At 40.7% G+C, this 22711-nt stretch overlaps 1 protein-coding gene across 1 annotated transcript in view; it reads left to right on the forward strand.

Moving 5' to 3' along the window:
* Window positions 1-12998: 12998 nt before the first annotated feature.
* Pde7a (phosphodiesterase 7A) overlaps window positions 12999-22711 on the forward strand; it is an 85492-nt gene continuing 75779 nt past the window's right edge. The window contains exon 1 of the mRNA XM_032898611.1: window positions 12999-13258. Within this exon, the coding sequence (XP_032754502.1) occupies window positions 13121-13258 (138 nt within the window). The 5' untranslated portion in view covers window positions 12999-13120. The remainder of the gene's footprint in view (window positions 13259-22711) is intronic.

Consider the following 22711-nt stretch of genomic DNA (forward strand, 5'->3'; position numbering starts at 1 on the left):
TATAAAAGATCATTGAAACAAAGAGTTGGTTCTTTGAAAAAGTTAATAAGATTGAGAAGCCTTTAACCAAACTAACCAACAGAGAAAGAGGGAACTTGATAGACTCAGAGATAAAAAAAAATGAGCTATTCTAAAGGTACCATCTGACTCTTATGATTCAAAGATCATAAGCCATTACTTTGAAAACATATACTCCAATAAATAGGATAACTTAGAAGTGGATACATTTCTAATCACATATGATGTACCAAAACTGAACCAGGAGGCTCATAAGTAACTCAGACAGATACATAATGAGCAATGAGATTGAAACAGTAATGGTTTCCCAACAAGGGAAAGGTGAGGAACCAAGAACACACTGTTGAAACTCATAAGATATTTAAAAAGAACTAAGGCCAGTGCTCCTCATATTAGTCTATAAAATGTAAAGGGAAGAAATGCTTCCATATTCATTCTATGAAGCCAGTGTCACCATAACACCAAAACCAGAGAACGAAAATCATACACAAATATATTTGATGAACATAAATCTGCAAAAAGAAACCGCTTGCAAATAGAAGTCAATAATATATTAAGAAGATAATCTCACACACTAGGTCTACTCATTCTTTTCTCCAAGCATCCTGGCTATTGTTTGTTGGCTTTTGTTCTCTTGATGATGATAGCTATGCTGACTAGGGTGAACCGGAATCTTAATGTAATCTGTATTTGTAGTTCTTGTATGGCTAAAAGTGTATATGCTTATTCAACACTTATATGTCTTATTTTGAAAATCATTCAGTTCATTCACCCATATTTTGGTTGGATTATTTGTTCTTTTGGTGGCTTTTTTTCTTTCATTTTTTTATATTCTAGATATTATCCCTTTCTGGTGAATAACTAGCACAGATTTTTTGTTCTGTAGACTGCCTCTTAAATCCCCTTTTTCCTCTGTTGTATAAAAGCCTTTCAACTTTATACAATTCCATTTGTCATTTCCTTCTCTTCTTTAGCTATTGCACTACTATGCAGAGAGCCATTGCCTATGCCTCTATCTTGAAGTATTTTTACTATGCTTTCCTGTATAGCTTGAAGCTGCTAATATGGAAACCAGTAAGAAGGCTCTTCAAAGACTAGAAATAAACTACAATATGATCCTGTTATCCAACCTCTGAATACATACCCAAAGGAATAAAAGACAGTCAAAATAAGTATCCTTGCACATCCTAGTTTATTAAGATACTGTTCACTATAAGTAAGTTATAGAATCAACCTTAATGTCAATCAACAGGTGAATGGGTTAAGAAAATGTGGTATTTAGCCAACAAAAAGAATGAAATTGTGTCATTTGCAACAAAATGGACAGAACTGGAAATGATCTTATTAAGTAAAATAAATCCTACTCAGAAAGACATCTCTCGAATGTTTCATATGTAAGATGAGAGAGTAAAAGTTGGCTATTAGGAAAAAGGATGTCAACAATGAGATTATATTGAAGAGTTAATAAACACTAATAAGAATTTTAAGTGCCAAAGTTGGCTAATGCAACTTGCAGCAAGAACCCAGGCTGTTTGAGAAATATGAAATTTGCCCTCACAGGTGCAGGGAGAGCATGCTTACTGTACCTCAGTAAACACAGTGCAAATGAGCAGTGTGGCACAGGAGCAATATGGAGTGAGAGAATAGGCTGCATGATGCATCCGATGGGAAATTCATTCATGCTCTCATCCACTCTTCATCTTTACTGCTGGGTTTTTTTCACTTTAAACAAAACACCATTTTTGCTATAGTGGATATAGATGGACAAGATACAATAGCACTCAGAAGTTTGGATTGGATTGGAAGAAGGTTAGAAGCAGGGGTTGAAATTGCAGTAATTTAGAAATGAAACCAGCAAGCTTTGTAACAGGTATGGGCAGTGAAGACGGGTGAGGAGATTTATATTCATTGATCAAAGGCAGTGGTGTCAAGGAATACAAGGAAAGTTGGGAAGGGAAGATCATCATTTCCACTGTAGACTTAAGTACTAGGCTTAAAGAAGTCACACAGAGCCTGACTTAGACCACAGTCTAAGGAGCAAACTTAGAGGGAAGTACAGGGCAGAAACATGATAGAATTGGGAGTCATTCTCAGAGGTGGGGAGTTGTGAAGCAGTGGGGAGAGGTCTAATAGAGAGTATGTGCATTTAGTGTAGCAGAAATAGTTATATAATGCAGACTGGGAAAGAATTACTAGTTGCTAGAAAATATGTATTCAGAGTCCATCAAGACCATGAGTGTAAATAAAGGCAAAAACTACTATACATGAGTGCATTAAAAACAAACAACACCCAATCTTACAAGATACACTAAGAGATTGTTTCCTGCTACAGGAGTCTGGGAAGGGCTCACTGTAAACCAAGACATTTGACTAGAGTTGCTCTTGGGGAGCCTTGATGGATTGTTCCACTTAAGAGGATGCACCATGAGCAAAACACACAGACAAGAGGAAGGGGTGCCTAAGGGACTCGACTCAAATGTTAGGTAACTGTGAAGAGCACTGCCTATGGGCTGTCAGGTATTTGCAGTTAGCCATGTCCACTCAAGATTTGTGTTTTGAATATTCTTGGTTTATGCACACAAACATTCCTTATCTTGTGCTAATATAAAAGTTAAACAGACATCTCACCAAGCAGGGAACAGCTGTTTGGGCAAAAATTCTGCTACAAGGTTGCACGGGAGAGTCTTCCCTGGTGAAGATGCTTTGGAAGTTTGCAGGCTTGACCCATGTCCACTGGAAAGTCCGTCAACTGTGGCTGGTGGGCAGGATGGCACTGATGGGGGTCCAGGAAGTCCTTGCAGGCACAATCCAACAGCCATTGCTGACAAGCAGGCATGTGTGAGCCAAGTTGAACTCCAAATGCTGGGAATTCAGCAATCACTTAGATCAGGGCCATGCACAGCCCCAAATCCTCTTGTGCATGAATATCAGCACAGAGGCTAATAAAGCCCCATCTCCAGAGCACAGCAATGAGATCCTAGAGATCATTCTGAAAATTCCAAATTGTGTGTCATTTTATCAGATGGTACCTTTGGACTGTCAGGGTCACACTTGGGAAAGGTTCACTAGCAGATCCACCTGCCACACCATCTTGGGATTAGTTCATTAGCATATCAAGGCCTACCTCTGGTCAGCTCTGCCTATTGGCAAACTCAGCCATCTTTTATTCCAAGTTTCAGAAAGTAGCTTTTTACCTTACACTAAATGGTTTCAGCTATGTTCCTAACAGTAACTTACCTGACTGCTGGAACTGCCTGCCTCTTTCACTGATCATTTATTTTTGCAGAAAGATTGGCATCATTTTTCCCTTTGGTAACTTCTTCCTGGGTTCAAGGCATTCCTGTATCTTGGTGAACTTTCATTATTGCTGTTATTACAGTATGGGCAGTCCTGAAACTGCACTTAAATGACTTGGAGTGAAAGATGTTGACCTGGGGATGTTTTAGCAAATGAAACTCCACAGGTAATATTTCTTTCAGTTATCTCTTTGATACAACCAAATTTTTCAGGTGTACAAACAAATCTTCTTGTAGTCTGTTCCAAATTTTTTTTCTTCTTAAATGTATCTGATTGTTTTTGTGTTTACAAGAAAATACACAAAAAAAACAAAGTTTGCTGCTTGGCTTTGCTCTGCTCTTGTAAAAAGCTCTAGTACATTTCCCAGAATTCACATTGGGCAGTTGACAAGCACCTGTAACACCAGTTTCAGGGAATCCTACATGATCTTTTTACCCCTGTGGTACCTGTACTCATGTGTGCCGCGCGCACGCACACACACACACACACACACAGTAATAATTAAAACTCAAATCTAAGAAAGATCCCACCTGATCTAGTTATAAGTATGTTCTATTAGTGTTTTGTTTTATTAGTATTTGTTTACTTCCATGGCTCATTCTCTCAGCTCATTCCCATGTGAACTACAGTTTCAGCAGTTCTTCCCAGTTGAATCCACATGGCTTATCATGTGTCGGCAAGTAACTGTCAATTATGTTACTTTGCCCGCTCGGACTGGATAAACTGATCAATCTAAGGAAATATGCCCAAGAGCTAAGATATTAAGGCATGTTGTTTCTAACAACATATATGGTGCTGCACACAGAATCTGTGCCACCCATCTAGGCCCAGTCTGAATTGAACAATCAACAGATGAAGTATTGAGAAAAATCAGACTTGTGCAGAGTTCAGCACAGCAAACAACTTCACTATTTTTGGTCGATTCAGACTACTTGAAATGAAAGAAAAAGTATCATGGGTCTTATGTAAGGTTTTCAGAGTTGTCTTGGAGAACAGGAAAAAGAAATACCAGAAGCTCTAATGAGCTATATCACAGACTGTGGCCACTGTAGTGAAGGGGAACTATCAGTCACGGTGAACACACAAGTGTGGTCACCTGCCCACACCAGGTATCATTCTAGCACTCCAGAGAATGGCTAAGGAAATGAACATCACATCCACGGTGGGAGAACTTTTGTTGGGAGGAGAAGCCTAGATAAAAGTGACCATTTCAACGAATCATAAATGCATAGCTCAGTGGTGCTCAGTACAATTATAATGCTGTACAACTGTAACCACTATCTGTTTCCAAGTGCTTTTTACATGGTTCCAAACTGAAACTCTGTACCCAGTGAATGCTAACTCCCCAAGCCTCACTGCCCTGGGTTAGATGTAGTCATTCTCAGAAAAACCCATGTTGAAATATAATTATTAAGCAACTGTACTGAGAGGTGGCAACACCTCCAAGTGGTGATTATGCCTTTATGAGTGATTGCTGCTTTTCTCTCTGATGAGACTCGTTTGACTCTCAAGAGACGACATAAAGCAAGGTTGCCTCAATTCCTCTGACAGCATATGCATCTATGTCTTCTTTATACATACTTGCTTCTACATCTTTGTCTTGTGATACAGCATGAGGTCCCCAGCTGAGTGTATGCTGGCACTTTGTCCTTTGACTTACAGAAGTGGGAGTTAGATAAATTTCTAATCTTTATAAACTTCCCAGACTCTATTATTTTGTTATAGCAGCAGAAAATGGGCTAAACATATTCTTTTCCCCAACCATTGGTAATCTCCAGCTTACTTTCGGTTTCTACGAATTGAACTATTTTAGTTACATCATATAAATGGAATCATAAACTATTTTTCCTTCTTTTTGTGGATTATTTAACTTAACAAAATGTCCTTATTGGCTCATCTATTGTATACAATACATTGGAATTTCTTTCTAAGGCTGAATAATATCCCATTGTATATAGAAGCAATGTTTGATTATATTCATTCATCTGCTGATATATATTTCAATTGTATCCATTTCTGAGCATTGTGAACAATGGCAAACAGTATCTGTTTAAATGTTTGCTTCTGTTTCTTTGGGGATTATAGAGAGGAATTACTTCATCATACGTGATCTCATCTGTAATCTTTTGAAAAACCATCAAACTGTTATCCATTCCAGTTCAACCATTTTACATGTCTTCCAGCAGTGTCTAGGTTACTGGTATTTTCACATCCTTATCAACACCTGTCATTTCCTGTTGTGTAGATAAATAGACATTAATATATCTGATAACCACCCTACTGCAGAGGAAGTGACACCTCGTTGTGGTTGCCATTTGCATCACCCTAACTGCAAGTTGCATTCGGCACCTTCCTATGTGCTCAGTGATACCCTCCTTAAATGTCTGCTTAGTTCTTGGCTTTATGTTGTAATTGTTCAGTGGCTTGTTTCTTTTGAGATTTTTGCTATGCCCCAGGCTGGCCTCACTCTCACAATCCTGTTGCCTCTGCTTCCCCAGTGCTATGCCATACCATGCCATTCCTTTGCCTATTTTTTAATTGAACTATTTATCATGGGAAGATTCGTTAAAGCCTTTGTTGTTTGAGACAAGAGAAAGTGTCTTGCTATGTAACTCTAGGATGGCCTCAAACTCATGATAATCCTGACTCAGTCTTCACAGTGTTGGAACTATAAGCATGTAGTACCATACCTGCCTGTTAAAAAGCTTTGACACTGAACAGCATTCCATTTTCTAAAAGTGACAAACAGAATAACTAATTCTCACTTATTCCCGTGAAAAATTGACCTTAAAGTTAGTGAAATTTTGTATATCAAATTTATTCTAAAAATTGTGAATATTAGTAATTCTTGGATTATGTTGATTTCTACATTTTGTAAGATTCATTTTAGTTGTGTTTAACAAAATTCTTATCCTTGTGACTAAGATCAATTTTAATGTATGTTTCATCAAGTTAAAAATAAATTTTATCCTAATAACATAATTTATTTCACTGTCTTATTAAATGCTTATATATGTTGTTTCCCTAGAATAAAATTATTTTGAATTTTTAAAAGAGGTATTTCATTTTTATTCATCAGTTTGAATGGTTTTAATTTTTTGAGCTAAGAATAAGATGTTGGAATGGATATAAATGGGTTATTCAGAAACACAAGTTTCTAAGTTGAATAACTCAGGGGACATAGAAGAACTCTGTGACTGTTATGATTTAAACTTGAAAGGGGGATGGCTTTTGGAAGGTTAGATCTTTATTTGTGCATGTACAACATAAATTTGCATAATGCAGCCTGAAAAACCATCTTCTTTCTTTTAGGCTATTTAAAACTATTAGAATGATTCTCTTGCTTAGAAACTGCTGTCTACAGAGCTGTAGCCCAGAGACATATCTGATATGATATGAATGCCAGTTTGTTGCAAAGCACAGCAGAAAATATCCCAGTGGCTTTCCATCATAGTTCAGAATAAAATGCAAGTCCTTCAACAGGCCTAGAAGGGCCTTCAGTGGTCTGAGCTTGTCTGCCTTCCCTGCTTCTAGACACTAGGCTCTCCCTACCTTGGATCTACTTATGCACTAGACATCTGTACTGGGTTTCTCATTCAAGAAAGAAAGGCCTTTTCCCACCCCTCAGCTCTTGTCTAACTTACTTCCTCACTTCATAGAGGTCTAAGAAAATGTATCACTGTTTAAGGGAAGCTTCCTTGGCCTCTGTCCTGCTTTCTGGTACACTTTTTCAGTCCTGGTACCAGCTATGGTTTGGATAAGTATCTACCAAAAGCCAGGAGGGTTTTCAGCTTGTGGTGCCATTGAGATGAAGCAGACCATTTAGGTCATTCTGAAACATGTCCTTGGAGGTTGGTCTTTGTGTAATCAGAATGGGCAGAAGAGCTTCTCCCTATGTGCTCCTTTGCCGATGGCTCAACAATAGGCTACATCATGGAATGGAAACACCAAAACTGTAAGCCAAACAAATGTTTTGTTCCCCTTGTAAGTTTCTTTATCATCGGTATATTAGTGACAGAAAGCTGACTAACAAAGTCCCTAGTAACACCCCATATTAAGTTATACTATTACACATTTACTTACTTACACATGCCTCCATTAATATGTGACTTCAGGCAGGGGACCCTCTCTGGTTTATTTTAGATACCTAGTAGAACGCCCAAAAATTTGTGGCTATTTGGTAAATATCCAGGGGAAAAACAAATGCATAGAAAACCTGGGGATTAAAAAGGCACTTGAAGGTATTTTCTCCCCTCTCTTGCTGCTGTAATTGTGCTATAATTTAAAAAAAGAAATCTTATACCTGCTTGAGAGCAAATGTCACTTTACATATGTAGAGGTCAGAGGACAATTGTGGGAGTAGGCTGTTGTCTCTTCCACCATGCGGGTCCTGGGGATTGAAATTAGGTCAGGCTTGCTAGCAACTGTCTTTACCTGTTGAGACCTCTCATTAGCCCCAAATGTCACTATTTTATATACAAATGACAATTAAATTCAGAGATACTTGTGATAAAAACTGCTTAATAATCAGAGGACTTGCTTTCGAGTGCCCATGTCATCAGGTTCGATCACGGACACACACATATATATAATTTAAAAATAAAATAGTTGATCAAAACCCGCTTAATAATCAATTTTTAGGTACATTGTAAAAGATTTGCTGTTCTAAGATTCATTCTTTTCAACATTTACATGGCCATTGGGCCTTTTGCTGTTTCTGACTATTCTCCCAGAGATAGCAAGAGAGGAACTTGTTTTTAGAAACAGAATGTAAATATCATAGTCATTTCGATATTTATAACTAGAGAATAAAACTTGTGATCCATTTCTATCAGGTCTCCCAAATCCTTTAATTAAACAGACATGTTTTCTGCAGTGCCCTAAACACCAACAACCAAACTCAAACCAGTTAACTTAGTTACTTTCTTATTTTAAAAATCTTTATATACTTTTTAAGATTTTTGCCTATTTTTTAAGAATTTCATATGTCTACAATGTAATTTGATCTAATCACCTCTGCACTGTGTAAGTGTTGCAGCTCTGGAGGGAAAGGCTTCCTCTACAGAAGTGTTAAGTTCTGCTAGGGCCACAGGGGACGATTTCTCCTGCTAAAGTGTGATGGCTGTACTCTGGAAGGGACAGGTTTCCCCAGCAAAAGCTCTGCTCTGGTGAAAAGTTATAGCTCTGTACAAAGAAGTAACCTGGCAATCAGGAACCAGGGGGTACCACGAAGTCACACTGTGCAACAAGAGATTGTTTTTGGAAGGGAAAAACCAAAGAGGGCGCTGCCTCTGCTCTGGAGAGAAGCAGCAGGGAGCTGAGCAGAAGACAGAGTTTATATAGGTATTTGGGGTGAGGGGTAATTTCCAGGGTGAGGATTGGTGGGATTTCAAGTCCTGAGCTTGGGATAAGCTCAGGATTTGTGGGTTTCTGTGGTAAACTCAGCTCTGTTCCCTAGCCCTGGTCTTGGGGTCAAGTGAGGGTCTTTTGGCCCTTTTACCCTACACACTATCCCCTCTCCAATTTCTCCTAGACCCCCCCCCCATATTTTTCTCCCAAATTTCTATTCCTACCCCTCTTTTCTTTGTACTCTTTACAAACTTCTGAGTCCAATTAGCAATGCCCAAATGCACATGAATGTAGGGCTAGGAAGCAGAGAATAAATAGCCTCTGAGAGGCAACACCTCTTAAGAAAACTAACTCTCCTTTGTCAAGAAGCCATTAACTACCAACTAGCTAACTCTGAGCTAGCAGTGGGGCCTCGTGAGCCCCTCCCCCACACATGCTGGAATGTGGATTGGCTTGATCATGTGCTGGTCTTGGACAGGCAGCCTCCGATGCAGTGACTGTATGTGCAGCAGCTCTGTCATGAGCAGGGGACACTATTAACGCTGGCACAGAGAAATGAATCTAGAAGAATCTTAAAATCTGTTCTGACCCAGCATCAGAACTGAGTATCATTCCTGTATGTCTCCCAGGGCTGCTATAACAAATGGCTAGAACCTAGGTGCCAAAAACAGCAGGTGTTTTAATTCCTCGTTGTTATGAAAACTATAAATCCAAAATTGAATTCTTGCTCCCTCTGAATGCTCTAGAAGAGAATTCCCTACTGGGGCTTATATTCAGTTATATTGGAAGTTGAGACTGCCACTTGGCCATTCTGGACTTCAAGTTAACTCTCAAAGCCAGGAAGGAACAATTATATTATCTGGAGTGATTGAGCCAACTAAATAGCAACACAGCCAAAGAAGAAACGCAGGAGACTTTAGGACTGTTCTTGGTACTGCTCATAGACTCTGTGGGTAAACTATAATACTCTCTATGAATAGACTACTCAGGAAAGGTGGGTCAGTTCATTAAGGCAAGGAACCTTCCCGGCTAAGCCATTTCCCGAAGGCAAACTGAGTATGAACATTCTAGTATTGTGGCAACTTGTGCACATGTCTTATTCTGTCAGTTTGCCTCATGTTAAGGAGTAGTAGCCCAGGCTTGCAGTATCTCTAGCTTCTCTGTATCCAGCGCTAGCTCCATGGCTAACAGTACCAGCTTCTTCTGGGTCACTGGGATAAGACACAGTGAGGAAAAACCAAGGGTTCCATTTTTTTTTCTCATAGATCACAACGTGTCCAAGCCTCTTACTTCTTTTCACTGACTAGTGACTTCACACTCACTACCAGACATTGAAGCTGAAGGCTTTCATAAGCCTCTTTACCAGTTTCCCTCCCTGCTCCCACGTTAGTGGCTTTTCTGTAAGCCTGTAATCATTCCTCCCTAACCTGACCACACCAGCTTCTCCATAAGAAAGCCTGTATTATAATAACAAATCTCTATAATAAATCCCTCTTGCACCACTTTCAGTGATTCTGCTTCTTTGATCCATATTCGTATTCACTTTGTTTTTTTCATCTCATAAGAGCGTTGTGCTAACCATCTACTTTGGGCAATTTTAGAATCATCTGGTTTAGTTAAAATATGCTGGATTATGTTCCATGATCATGTTAAACTGCTGTAAGTCTGCATATCCAGAGGACATTCTTTTTAAACATGCAAGTCTAGTGTATTCCACTATATTATGTTATAGTGTAAAATATACTTGCATTTAAGAGTATAAAAGAATCCTTTGTATGAACCTTGACTTCCTTTTGTTGTTGTTGCTTTAGGTAATGGGATTTCATTACTTTCATTACTTAAGTTTAAAGTTTCTCTCTGTGGTGGTTCATTTTATGTGTTTGTTAGGCTGTAACATCCAGTTGTTTGGCCCAACAAAGGTCAAGATGCTGCCAACACTTATAATCTGTAGATTTTAAGCAGATTTTCCTCTTCAAAGTGGCTGGGCCTTGTCTCTTCTGTTAAAGGGTTTAAGAGCAAAGATTTAGGCTTTCTTTCTGAAGACTCCAGCATAAAAATCCTGCCTCTCTTTTCAGTCTGGCAGTTTTCTGTTATTGGTTTCAGATACCAGAATGCAAAGTCCACTATTACTGTCTGTCTGTCTATCTATTCTCCAGACCTCAGCTTTGGCAATCTTGAGCCAATCCCTTGAAACCTCTCTTTAACATTCTCCCCTCACCCCTTTCTAGTGTTCCTCTGATGAACCCTAATGGCTTCCCAAGAATACTAAAAACAAAATTTCTTTTCCTGATGTACTGCATGGTGTGGTGGAAAACCCGTGGCTCTGAAGTCAGACTAGAGTTTACTATGGTAAGTGAGTTAGTTTTGAAAGTGACTGCTTATCTGTATAAATTAGATCAAATTACTTATGTGACTATAGACTTGGGTAAAAACACTGCATATAAAATACCTGCCGAGGCTCTGGGCTCTAGCAGGTACATTGAAATAAACCTTACTGGAGATACACTGTTTGGCTGCCTAAATACTGGTAAGTCTTATTTTACTCAACAAAATTTTACCAGTGTCAGTTTTGTGTAAAGGTACTCAAATGTTTTGCTGTTGTTGTTGTTGTTTAGGAGAGCATTTCACTATATAGTCTGCCTGGTTCTGAACTCCGTATAATATCTGAGCTTATCTTGAACTCTTCATCCTGCTGCCCCAGTTTCCCAAGGGCAGTGATTACAGGTTTGTACCACCATGTCCAGCAGATGAAGAGTACATATCACTTGAGGTTAGTTCTTGAGACTTATCTGTATAAGGTGTAGGGCAAGTTTGTTTCTATGAATCTACCTGCAATTTAGTCAACTGTTTGATAACGACTTTTTTGAAGAGTAAATGGCCCACAGTGCTCAGTGTAATCCCAAGTGAGATGCTTAACACATCGACTACACGTTAAGGGAGTAATTAAGATTTCAAAGGCAGTGAGAATCTCATTAGTGCTTCATCATCTAGCGAAGACAAATTCCACAACATAGAACGGATCATAAAGCATGCCTAAAATCTGGCATGTAGAAATACACAGGGGCATGATGTTTAAATAATAAGAGTACACACCTCTATCCCTCTATCTGATCATGCATACTCGGTACTCAAGTTTATAGCGTCATTAAGCCCAGGCTCAGCACTGTACTTCTTAAGGCCTGCCACCTTGCCAATGATCATCTTAAATACCTGGGAGACTAGATGCCCTGAGAAATTATCTAAATCCATTTTGCCAGGGGGAGAGCTTGTTCGTGTTGAAGTATCCGATGCTCAAAGCGTTAGAAACAGTTGGCTCCTGCGGAAAAGCTTTGGCAGTTTTGGGGCAGAAACTTAAAAGAACAAGTAAATTATATCCTCATCTTACCAAAACAGGTGGAAAGCTTTTCCTACATATTAACCAGCAAACACTAACAAAGAAGGGTGATGGTTGGCTAGGGGAACTTTTGTTCTCTTTGCCACCTTTGTCTTCTCAATATCATCATTTCTCATTTTCATGGTAGGAGAATTTCACTTCACACAGAAGTCTTTGGTCCCTTTTTCTGCCCTGCAGGCCTGGAAGGCCTGGGGCCTCACCTGCCAAGGGAAACCACTGGAGCCTTGCCTTGGTAGGGCATAAACTGTGAGGTAGCGGGAGGATCGAGCCCCCGAGATCAGCTGGCGTCACTGCCGCCGTGGTCTCCCGCGACGCCCTAGTACGGGAATTCAGAGTGGACGCGCCCGGTGCCCCGCTGGATGGAAGCGCGGGGAGGGCGCCCGGTGCTCCCGGTATTCTGGGTCTGTCGGACACAAGAGCGCCGGTCGGGTAGGCCGAACAAACTCCGGGTCTGGGCGCCCGAGGATGCCCCGCGTAACTCTCGTGCGCACGCGCCGCGGGTTGCGGGGAGGGAGCTGCGGGGAGGCGGGAGGCGACGGGCGGGCGCGGGGCGCGGCGCCGAGTGGAGCGGACGCAGGCAGCCCGGTCCGGACAACCAGCGGGCTCCCAGGCGCTGCGGCGGCGCGGGGCGCGGGGCATGCGGCGCGGCGTCGTGACGTCACGGTGGCGGCGGCCGTGGTTGGCGCAGGGTCAGGGCTGCAAAGTGTGAATTACGCCGGGCTCGCGCCGGCAGCGGAGTGGAGGAGGCTCGGGGGAGGGAGGGCTGGGCTCCAGCGGCCAAGCTGCTCTCTGCTCCGCGCCCGTGCTCCCGGCCCGGGCCAGCTCTCGCGCCGCGGGCACCAGGGCAGCCGGATCCCCTTTAACGCTGCCTGCCGGGCTCCCGCGTCCGCTGCAGCCCTTCCCGCCGCCAGCCGCGCGGAGGCTGGAGGCGTCCGCGGCCGCCAGCGCCGCCCGCCCGCGCGCGCCTCGGCCCCAGGTCCCCGCGGCGCGGCCCCCTCGTAGCGCAGGGGCGGGCGACCGCGGACTGGCGGGCGCCGCGCGGTTCCAAGGCGGACGTGTTCAATGGAAGTATGCTACCAGCTGCCGGTGCTGCCCCTGGACAGGCCGGTCCCCCAGCACGTCCTCAGCCGCCGAGGAGCCATCAGCTTCAGCTCCAGCTCGGCGCTCTTCGGCTGCCCGCATCCCCGGCAGCTCTCGCAGGTAACCGCCGCCCCGGGGCCCGCACCCACAGCTCAGTGCTTTTGTCTTTTGGGGGGACTCGGGCCATTGTTCCTGCCTCTGTAGGCTGGTCTCCCCCTTCCGAAAGCCTTTTGCCCTCCGCTGTGCTCACTGCCCCTGGCCTCTGCGACCCTCGCCGCTGCTAACCCGTCACGCCCGCTGCTAGCCTCAAGCAATGACTTTGTCCTCCCCTCCTTTCTCCGCCGTCTCCCACAAGTTGGGCCTCTTGTCCCTTAGTTGTGACCTGGAACACACCTGTTCGCCCCCACTCTCCCCCGCCCCCCACCGGTGCTGCTTCGCGAGCCTTGCAGTGCTGTGCTGGTGCTGAGGTTCTCAGAACAATGGGCCTGGATATCCCATTGTGGTCCTCATCCGAACTGCGGAACTGCTCCTTTTTAGAGAATGGGCCTAGGTGTCAGGAACTGGTGTGCAAAGTTGATGGTTTCCAATCAGTTTTGTCGCTTGATAAAGGCGTTTTTAGTACAGAAACCACTGATGGGCATTCACAAAGGACTTTATTTCCGATGACCCAACACCAGTTGCTCCTAAGCATTTTAATTTTTTTTTCTATGAAGTCCTTGGCTCAACTCTGTCGTTGGGTAAAATTTGGTTGCCAGATTTAGACTAAAGAGAAAGAAGAGTTTTATTTTGTTTACGTATGAATCTGGTCCCCTCATTGCCTGCTGCCAGAAGTTCTGTGTTTATGAGGTTACTTTTGGGGATGGGTACCACTCCACTCAGTTGAGCCTCAGCCATTCATTCATTCATTCATTCATTTGTTCGTTCGCTTGCTTGTTTGTGACAGAGCCTTTCTAAATTGTTCAGTCTTGCCTTTAACTCATGATCTTCTTGCTTCAGACTTCCACGTACCAGGCCTGAGCTATCATCATCCTGGGTCCCATTTTCATTTCGTTAAATAAAGTATTCTTCGTCTTTTTCTGTTGCTTAGTGTTTCTTTACCCTGTATAGCACACCATTTCTCCCCTCAATTGCATTGTAAGTACTATAAGCAAGATATTTTTAAAAACTGATAGTATGGACAGCATCTTTTAGAGATTTTGCTTATCTCCACTGAATTCTCTGAATTCTATTTGTCATTTGCCTTTTTTTTTTTTTTCTTTTTTTCTTTTTTTTTTTTTGCCTGTGAGATAGAGCAGGAGTTCTATGTTAGTTTCTTTTCGAAGAATTCTTATTTAAGGTCAGATTCTTGTCTGATACAAGGGAGTATGCTAATGAATTCAGTGTAAAAATACTAAGTGGCTTTTCAAGTAATACTTTTGTTACTTTGAAGTGTAGTTTGTGAGCTGTATTTTTATTATTGCTTAACACATTTTAAAGTTCCAGAATAATATCAAAAGATATTAAAGCACTCGTGAGAAGGTTTTTAATAATAGTAATTAAAGGTCTTTAATGGAAGTAACTTCTTCATTTCTAAATACTGTTTTCTTCCTCAGATCAGCAGACATGACAGATATCCACTTTCACTTACATATAAATAGTAAAAGCACACTTTATATAAAGTTATAAAACATGTGTTACATGTTTTTGCTTCCTGAGTAGGAAATGGCCGATAGGGAAGATTCAGGGATTGAAAGCAAAGGTGATCCCAAGAGTTTTACCTAGTGGCTTAATTACCATACAAAGACCAATTTAAGCTTCACTTTCTTTGCCTATCCCTAGACTAAGATTTAAGTGGGCAATGGAATTTTTTTTTTTCTTTTCTTTTCTTTTCGGAGCTGGGGACCGAACCCAGGGCCTTGCGCTTGCTAGGCAAGCGCTCTACCACTGAGCTAAATTCCCAACCCCCAGCAATGGAATTTGAAAACTACGACTGTGGCAAAAAACCCAAACTAACAAGAAACCACAAATTCTACAGAATTATACCTATTTTACTAGCTCTTTAAAGCTTCTGAACAATTTCCAGATCTCCAAGAGAGTCAGTTGGAACTCCTTAGGTTTGAGAGACAAAATTTTCTTAATGAATACATAACCTTTTTCCTGGTGTACATCACTCAGTGTTACAGGGATTATAAGCTCACTTGGAAGCTGAGGTGGGTATATTGCCATTATTAATGCTTTGTGTATGGCTTAGTAGTAAATCATGCATTGGAACTGAGTACTGTGGGGATAGATGGGAATATGTAATGGGAAAAAAGAGGTAGATAATCTTAAATCTTACTCAGAGCTCTTTAAAACAAGCCTTTGGTTGACTCACAAGCTCCATACCCTTGAATCTTTAGTTCCTAAGCTAAAGGTTACCGAACTTGGAAGAAGTTTAGGTAGTTTTGTTATTTTATTTAAGAGACTTAAAATTTTTCTCTAGCTGCTAAGTAGAATTTTAATTACAAATTTCTATTTTAAAATATGTTCAAAACTAGTTATTTCAGTTCTTCATTTTTACCACAGTATTAGATAGAATACAGCTCATAGTAGGAAATTAATAAATATTTAAGTGAATGAATAGATGAAATTGCCTCAGACTGAGCTGAGTATCAATTTTAAATTTGAAACAGTGGGAGATCAATGTACAGTAATGACTCATTTATCTAAAATTTGGTTTCAAACATGTAATTGTAGACAAAAAATGATCCAGATAAGGTGCAGAAAAATTCTGAGCAGGTAGCAAAGGCACTTGGTGCCAGTTCATGGAAGCTTGGCCACCCAAGTCCATTCCTCAGACCCCATATAAAGGCAGACAAACTACCTCCATGGTTCTCCTCTGACCTCCACATTTTAGCTGTAGTATTAAGACACACCCCCAGTACACACACACCACACACACATGCACACATACACATAGAGAGTAATACTTAAAACAAGACTCTAAGCAACCAACATAGATCTGGGCATCATCTCAAAGCCAGTGAGGTTGAGCAAACTTCTAAGTAGCAGGAAATCTGAAATGGAATTACAAGCAGCTATAGGCCATTCACTGTATAGAAGCTCTAGTGGACAGCTGACATACCACAAGGGAAGGATGGAGGAAAAATTCTCACAAGCTAGCAAGATTTTTAAAGGTACTGTAGGAATATTTAGCTTAGGAATTTGAGTATTGTGTAGCAAAATGCTTATTTGTCAAACAAACAAACAAACAAACAAACCACTGCATAGAGTCAACTTTTCCAAGTTGAAAGGTTTACTCTGTTAAGAGAGAGAGAAAGAGATAGAGATCTGTGTTCCAGTTAATGTTTTTGTTCAAATGGTAAAGCTGATGAAAACCTCTGTAACACTTTTTTTCTGCAGAGACATTGACATTGGATCTTAGTCATGATATTTTTCAAACAACTAATATGAGATTTCTGAATTACTTGACGAATGAGGATAATAAATGAAACCTATTTGTTGCTAGTTTGGATACCTGTTGCATAGAGGAGCTTAAACACTGGTCTTTCAGAACAAAGTTCATATTTGAAAAGAAAAAAGGTATAATTTGTACTGCCTTCACCGCTGATGTTTTACATATTTATGATTCAATAAATGTGAAAGTTAAGGTAGTGTGTTAGTCAGATTTGGAGGCTGTGCTGGCTCGTTTGATGTCCACTTTCACACAAGCTAGAGTTATTTGGGAGGAGTGAACCTCCTTCGAGAGGGTACCCCCACCAGATTAACCCCTGGGCATCCTGTGGTGCGTTCTTTTTGATTGCTGATAAATGAGGAAGGACCCTGCTCACTGTAGGTGGTGCCACTCTTGGGCTGGTGGTTCTGAGTACTATTAGGAAGCAGGCTGAGCAAGCCATGAGAATAAGCAAGGAAGCAGCACTCCACCATGGCCTGCGCATGTATTCCGTGCTCTGGCCCAACTTCCCTGGATGATAAATTACAAATAAGTTGCTTTGGTTATAGTACTTAGAAAAGTAGCTAAGATATAGGCATAGGAACACATTTTATTTGGATCAATAATCCGAAGTTTGATTTTTAAAATAAAAAAATTTAAGTGTTTTTACTGAACAAAATGTTAATTTCCTGAACAAAGTGTTAGGATACAGAATATGAATACAAGCTATTACATATAGTCCAATTTTATTGTCCCAACTGGTCTAGCATTACAGTGTACTTGAGACTGTCCCCAAACCTGTAAGCTTTCTGCCTTTGCCTTCAGAATACCAGGATTAATACCACAATGAGTCAACTTTGAGGTCTCATTTACAACTCTTGTGTAGAGTTGTACACAACTTTCCCCACCCCCCCTCCCTGGTTTTGGTTGTTTGAGACCAGGTCTCAGGTAGCCAGCCTCATCTTGAACTTACTGTATAGCTGAGGGTTTTGAACTTCTGTTTCTCCTACTTTTAATTCTGAAGTTCTGGAATTGCAGGAATGCAACACTATGTAAAAACCTTTTTTTTTTTTTCAAATATAGTATTTCATGCAAGGAAAAACCCACACAAACTCTTGCAAATACAGAACACTAAGACTCTTTGTATTAGATGTTAGAAAATTTAAAGGATTCAGAATTTAAAAAAAAAACAACTTAGATCTTGCTGCCCTAACTTTTTTCTTTCTTTTTTACCCTCATACAGATTGAGGGAAGAAAAAGAATATCTGTGGGGTAGGTACTGTATTGGAGTCACCAAGTGTGATGACGCACCTAAGATCCTGAAATAAACTGGGGTAACCCAGGGTAGCTGTTGACCTTTAGCCCAAGGACTAAAGATTAAGTAGACGTTTCCAGACAAATTAGTAAATGTAGGGGAAAGGGGAGAAAGGGCGCATTGTGTAGATAGATCTGTACTCTGAACTCTCCAGTGTGATGTCACTGTGATAGCCACTAACTATGTAGGTAGTGGTGGTCAGTTGAAATGTGGGTATGACTCAAGACAAGAAATTATAGTTGAGTTTGAATAAAGCAAGTGCCAAGTGAAGCAACAGCAAATCGTTGTCTACTGATTGTTAGCAAGAGTCAGGTTGATGGATCAGCAGCACATTCTTCAAATGTTGCACACTTTCTGTCAAGCTTTTGTTTGTGTACATAAAACTCCCTTTAATGGATGCCTTCATGCCTGCTAGGTAAAGTCTTTGGAATCAATCACTAGCTCGTGTCAAACGGTAAGAACACTGTTTTGGCTTTCTGTCCGGTCTCTGTCCTGTCATAGTACCAAGACAAATAATCATTGTCCTTTAATCTCTATTCATATGTCACCAGACCTTATAAATATTTGTTCCTGTAGTAGATGGGCTGCACCTGGGTTTGTTGATTACAGTAAGCAAGAGAGAGTATGCTTTCTCAACTGTTGTTTGAACGATTTGCATTTTTATTGTGAAATTCATTTGCATATCTTACAATCCTTTTTAACTGCTCCTAATCCCATATCACTTTGTAAGTGTGCATTATGCAAACTTTTTGACTCTTCACAAAGCTACCCATGAATGTTGATAGGGATGGTAGGCACTCAGTTTGTAAGGGGCCTGTGCTGTTGCTCTTACAGTTGACAAAAGGGTTCAGCTTCTATAGCAGAGCAGAATGTTTTTATTACTGCTCCATGGCTCCACCTACTGGTAGAGATGGGTCTTAATTTTCAGAAGATAATGGCTAACTTGGTAACTTGAGTTTCAGCAAAGCCTACACTTCTCAAAGTTTTGAATAGACTGAAATACAACTTTGGAGCATTAAATGAAATTGGCAAATGAAGAAACATTGTCCTTGCTTTAATTATAAAAATAATAATTACTGCTCATTTCGAAGTAACACCTACATGTTTGATTTTTTTTTTTTTTTTTTTTTTTTAGCTGATGCTTTTAATCTTTATAAGTGTTCTCTGTAAAATAAGTACATTACTCCCATTTGTGCCCAGTAGTTAATAGAGCTCTGGAATGCTTTGATAGAGACATCTTTGTTCCTTACTCTTACTAATTTCACATGCCTTACCTATGAAGGTAAGGACTATAGTTGGAAGTTCAGGTTAATGGATTATGTGTGAATTTTGATGGCCTATGAGAATGTAGAAAGAAAATCAATGTGACACATTGGATCACTCCGGGCTTTTAGAGCACATGGGAAATATGTCATTCTAGAGGCGGTTTTAATGACTAAATCATGCTACTGGTGACCCAGGGTAGGAAGAGATTGGAAACCACTTCTTTGATGGGTGACTAAAGAAAGTAGAGTCACCTTATTTGGAAGGAGAAATTGAGTTGGAGGTGGACATTGCTGTATGGGATGGTAGAGTCATGTGCCTTCCAGCATTTGGAGCTCTGTCTTGTGAATGAGAGGAAAAAAGGCAAATCTGGATTTGTCCTGTATTCCCACTTGTTTGCCTTTTGTGCGAAGTGTCTCTAATGAGGAGAAAACATAAACTTCAAGTTGTTATTTGTCACGGGGACACAACTGGGTTTCGGGAGTGACTTAAACTCCCGGTGGGTGTGACTTCAGTCTGTGCGTTTCCTGTCTGTTTCATTTTACCACATGTGAAAGCACATGTCTTAGTTGCCGTTCTGTTGCTGTGCAGAAACACTATGACCATGGAAACATATAAAAGAAAGTGTAGATTGGGGCTTACTTAGCTCAGAGAGTGAGTCTGTGATCAACACGGCAGAGCATGGCAGCCAACAGGCAGGCAGGCACTGCTGCAGGAGCCGAGAATTTACACCCTGGTCAGCAGAGACTGGACCTGTTGGGTGCCTTCCTCATTCAAACCACCACAGTATATTGCTGAGTATGGATGGGGTGAGGACCAATAGCTGGGAACAGTAGATGGCAGGAAAAGGGATTGAGATGGGGCACTTGAATAAAGTGTTACATTAGTTGTTTTAATTAGTGCTTCTAATCCTTAAAAACTGAGTTTGCAGACTAGCCTGCCTGAAGCATTACACTGAACTTTAGAATGGACTGCCCTATCCCAGCTTCCTCATTCTTAATATGGCTGGTTTTAACTTTCACATTTACAATTTTCTTTTGTATAAAAGAAGGTTACAGTTATACTTACGGAATAGTACCTGAGTTATAATCTATTGTGTGTCTCTTCAGGATGACATTGAATTAAATAAATGCTTGTAGAGTTAATGCCTTCACTTGCAAATTTACTTTCGGGACACTATCCTGAATTATTAGAAATGTTGATAAGGCTGAATTGTTAAGGATATGTATCCCATTATTTGTCATTATGAAAAATTAGGAATAACAAATAATTTCTCAATGGCTAAGTTCAGTTTTCTTGTTATAGAATATGGTAATTAAATCATTTCTGTTTTATCCAGATACGTAAACACTTTGAAGAACTAAAGGCATAATAGTTTGGATCACATACAGCAAAATACGTTCCGTATTTTTTTTTCTAATTTTTGTATGCGTAGCTACTAAATGCATTAAAAACATTTAATTGTGGGTAAAATGCTTAAAACATATTTAAGTGGAGAAAATTTGAGATATCCTAGAATTTCCCAATTAACCTAAAAATGAAAACAAAAAAACCTCATAATGTATAAAGGTATCACTCACACAAACACACATGCTTGCAAAAAGAAAAAGCTAGCTATCGCTCCAGATGTTAACACTGCCTCGGGATGATGAAATTTAAGTAATTTCTGGTTTTTATTTAGAAGTTTACATATTCAGTTTACGATATCAGTTTGTCAGTTCTTCTTTGCAGATCAGTATTTAGGAATGAAAAAGTGAAGCTGGCTGTTTTTGGGTGAGATTGCTGGCAAACAGCGGGCTGCCTTATGGGATTGTAAATTCTTTACTATAGTGATGATGGAGTGGTGGCTTGAAAGGTGGTGGAGCATCACTGTTGTAGGGGATGTTGCTTCCTTCTGAAGTCACCATTTAATAATCCTCTGGGTAACTCAAGTTCACCAGGTCTGCTCGTGTAGTTCTGGCTGCTGTACAGCAGTTTCACCCTGCAAGGGAGAGGCTGGGAAACAGTATGGATGTACTGCAGGGAGTAAGAGCTATGTCATCAGAGCTGGTGAGAAGGCCTTTAAATGGCACCAGTAGAGGGGAAGGACTGGGTGCTTTGTGAGGCCGTTGCCTCTGGGAGGGTCAGATAGTCCTACTTTTTAAATGTGGGAGAGCTTGTAGATCACAAAGTAAGTAACAAAGATGCTGGTGGGAAGAAGCAGCCCTCCCTCCCCTGTCTTCCTGCCTCCTCTTCGATGCTTTGCAGTTCTGATGATTGAAGCCAGGGCCTCACACATAGAGACAAGAGCTCTGTTACTGAGCTGCATCCCCAGGCCCTCTGCTCTACTGCGCTCTGACATTTGGGGATTAGTCCAGAGTATAGGGGTGAGGAGGCAGTCAGGCCTCATGGTAGACTTAGATCCTTCCTGATGCAAGACCCTTAGACTCCAGGGAGTGTCATCCAGGCCTCAGTGTTAGTAATGATAAAGCGTTTGCTTTGTCACTTAATCCCTAACTTAAGATGGGTCTTGTTAAAATTCTCCATCCATTAAAAACACATGACCAGTTCATGACTATATCAACTTTCTGTTTTCTGTTCTTTTTGAACCCACACTTTCTCTCTACATGTTATTGTCCCAATGTATCCTTTTAGACTGGAAAATATTTTTGTTAATCACCTATTATATTCTTTCCACAAAAAAAGTGAGCTTTAAAGTTGAAAGTTTCTCATGAACTGAGTAAATGGCTCTAGGACAGAATTATAACGTAAAAATATAGTGACCCACACCTATAATCCCTGCATTCTGAGGTAGAGGCAGGAGGATCAGGGGTTTATGGTTGGTCAACTGCATGGGCCAAGACTCTGTCTTGATGTCAAAAAAAACATGTAAATGAAACCTAAACTCCCCGAGTCCACAGGGCTGTGTCAACTTTTGAGTTATTTTGGTCTGGGTTATTGCTGCACTCCTGGCTAGTAGTAGACAGTAGATAGTAGTAGAAAACATGAATCACAAAATTTTTAATAAATATTAAAGTAAAAATTTACCAGAGATGGATTTTCAGTGGTACAGATTGGTGTGACTTCATTCAGTTCTGTCATCTCTCCACTGTACTCAACACTAGAAAATACAGTGGATTGTTTTCACTAGAAAATACAGCAGCATCTTGAGGCCCCAGGGAGCAGGGAGACCTGGCAGGGGTTGGGGGTAGGATATCCTCTTGGATACAGAGAGGAGGAGGAATAGGATAAGGAACTGTGAGAGGATGAACCGGGAAGGGGACAAGGACTGGACCGTTAAAAAATAATAATAAAAGTAATTTTAATTTTTTTTTTTATTCTTTTTTTCGGAGCTGGGGACCGAACCCAGGGCCTTGCGCTTGCTAGGCAAGTGCTCTACCACTGAGCTAAATCCCCAACCCAAAAGTAATTTTAAAAAAGAAAGAAAATATCATGTCTTGTGTTGATTCGATACCTTTTTACCATAATATTGAAAGTTTGATAGCTTTTGATTACTATAACAAAATACCAAAGACAAGCAGCTTACAAAGAGAAAAGGTTTATTGTGGTTCACATTTTATACATTTCAATTCATGAACAGTTG

The sequence above is a fragment of the Rattus rattus genome, chromosome 3, assembly GCF_011064425.1.
Source record: "Rattus rattus isolate New Zealand chromosome 3, Rrattus_CSIRO_v1, whole genome shotgun sequence".
Classification (NCBI taxonomy): domain Eukaryota; kingdom Metazoa; phylum Chordata; class Mammalia; order Rodentia; family Muridae; genus Rattus; species Rattus rattus.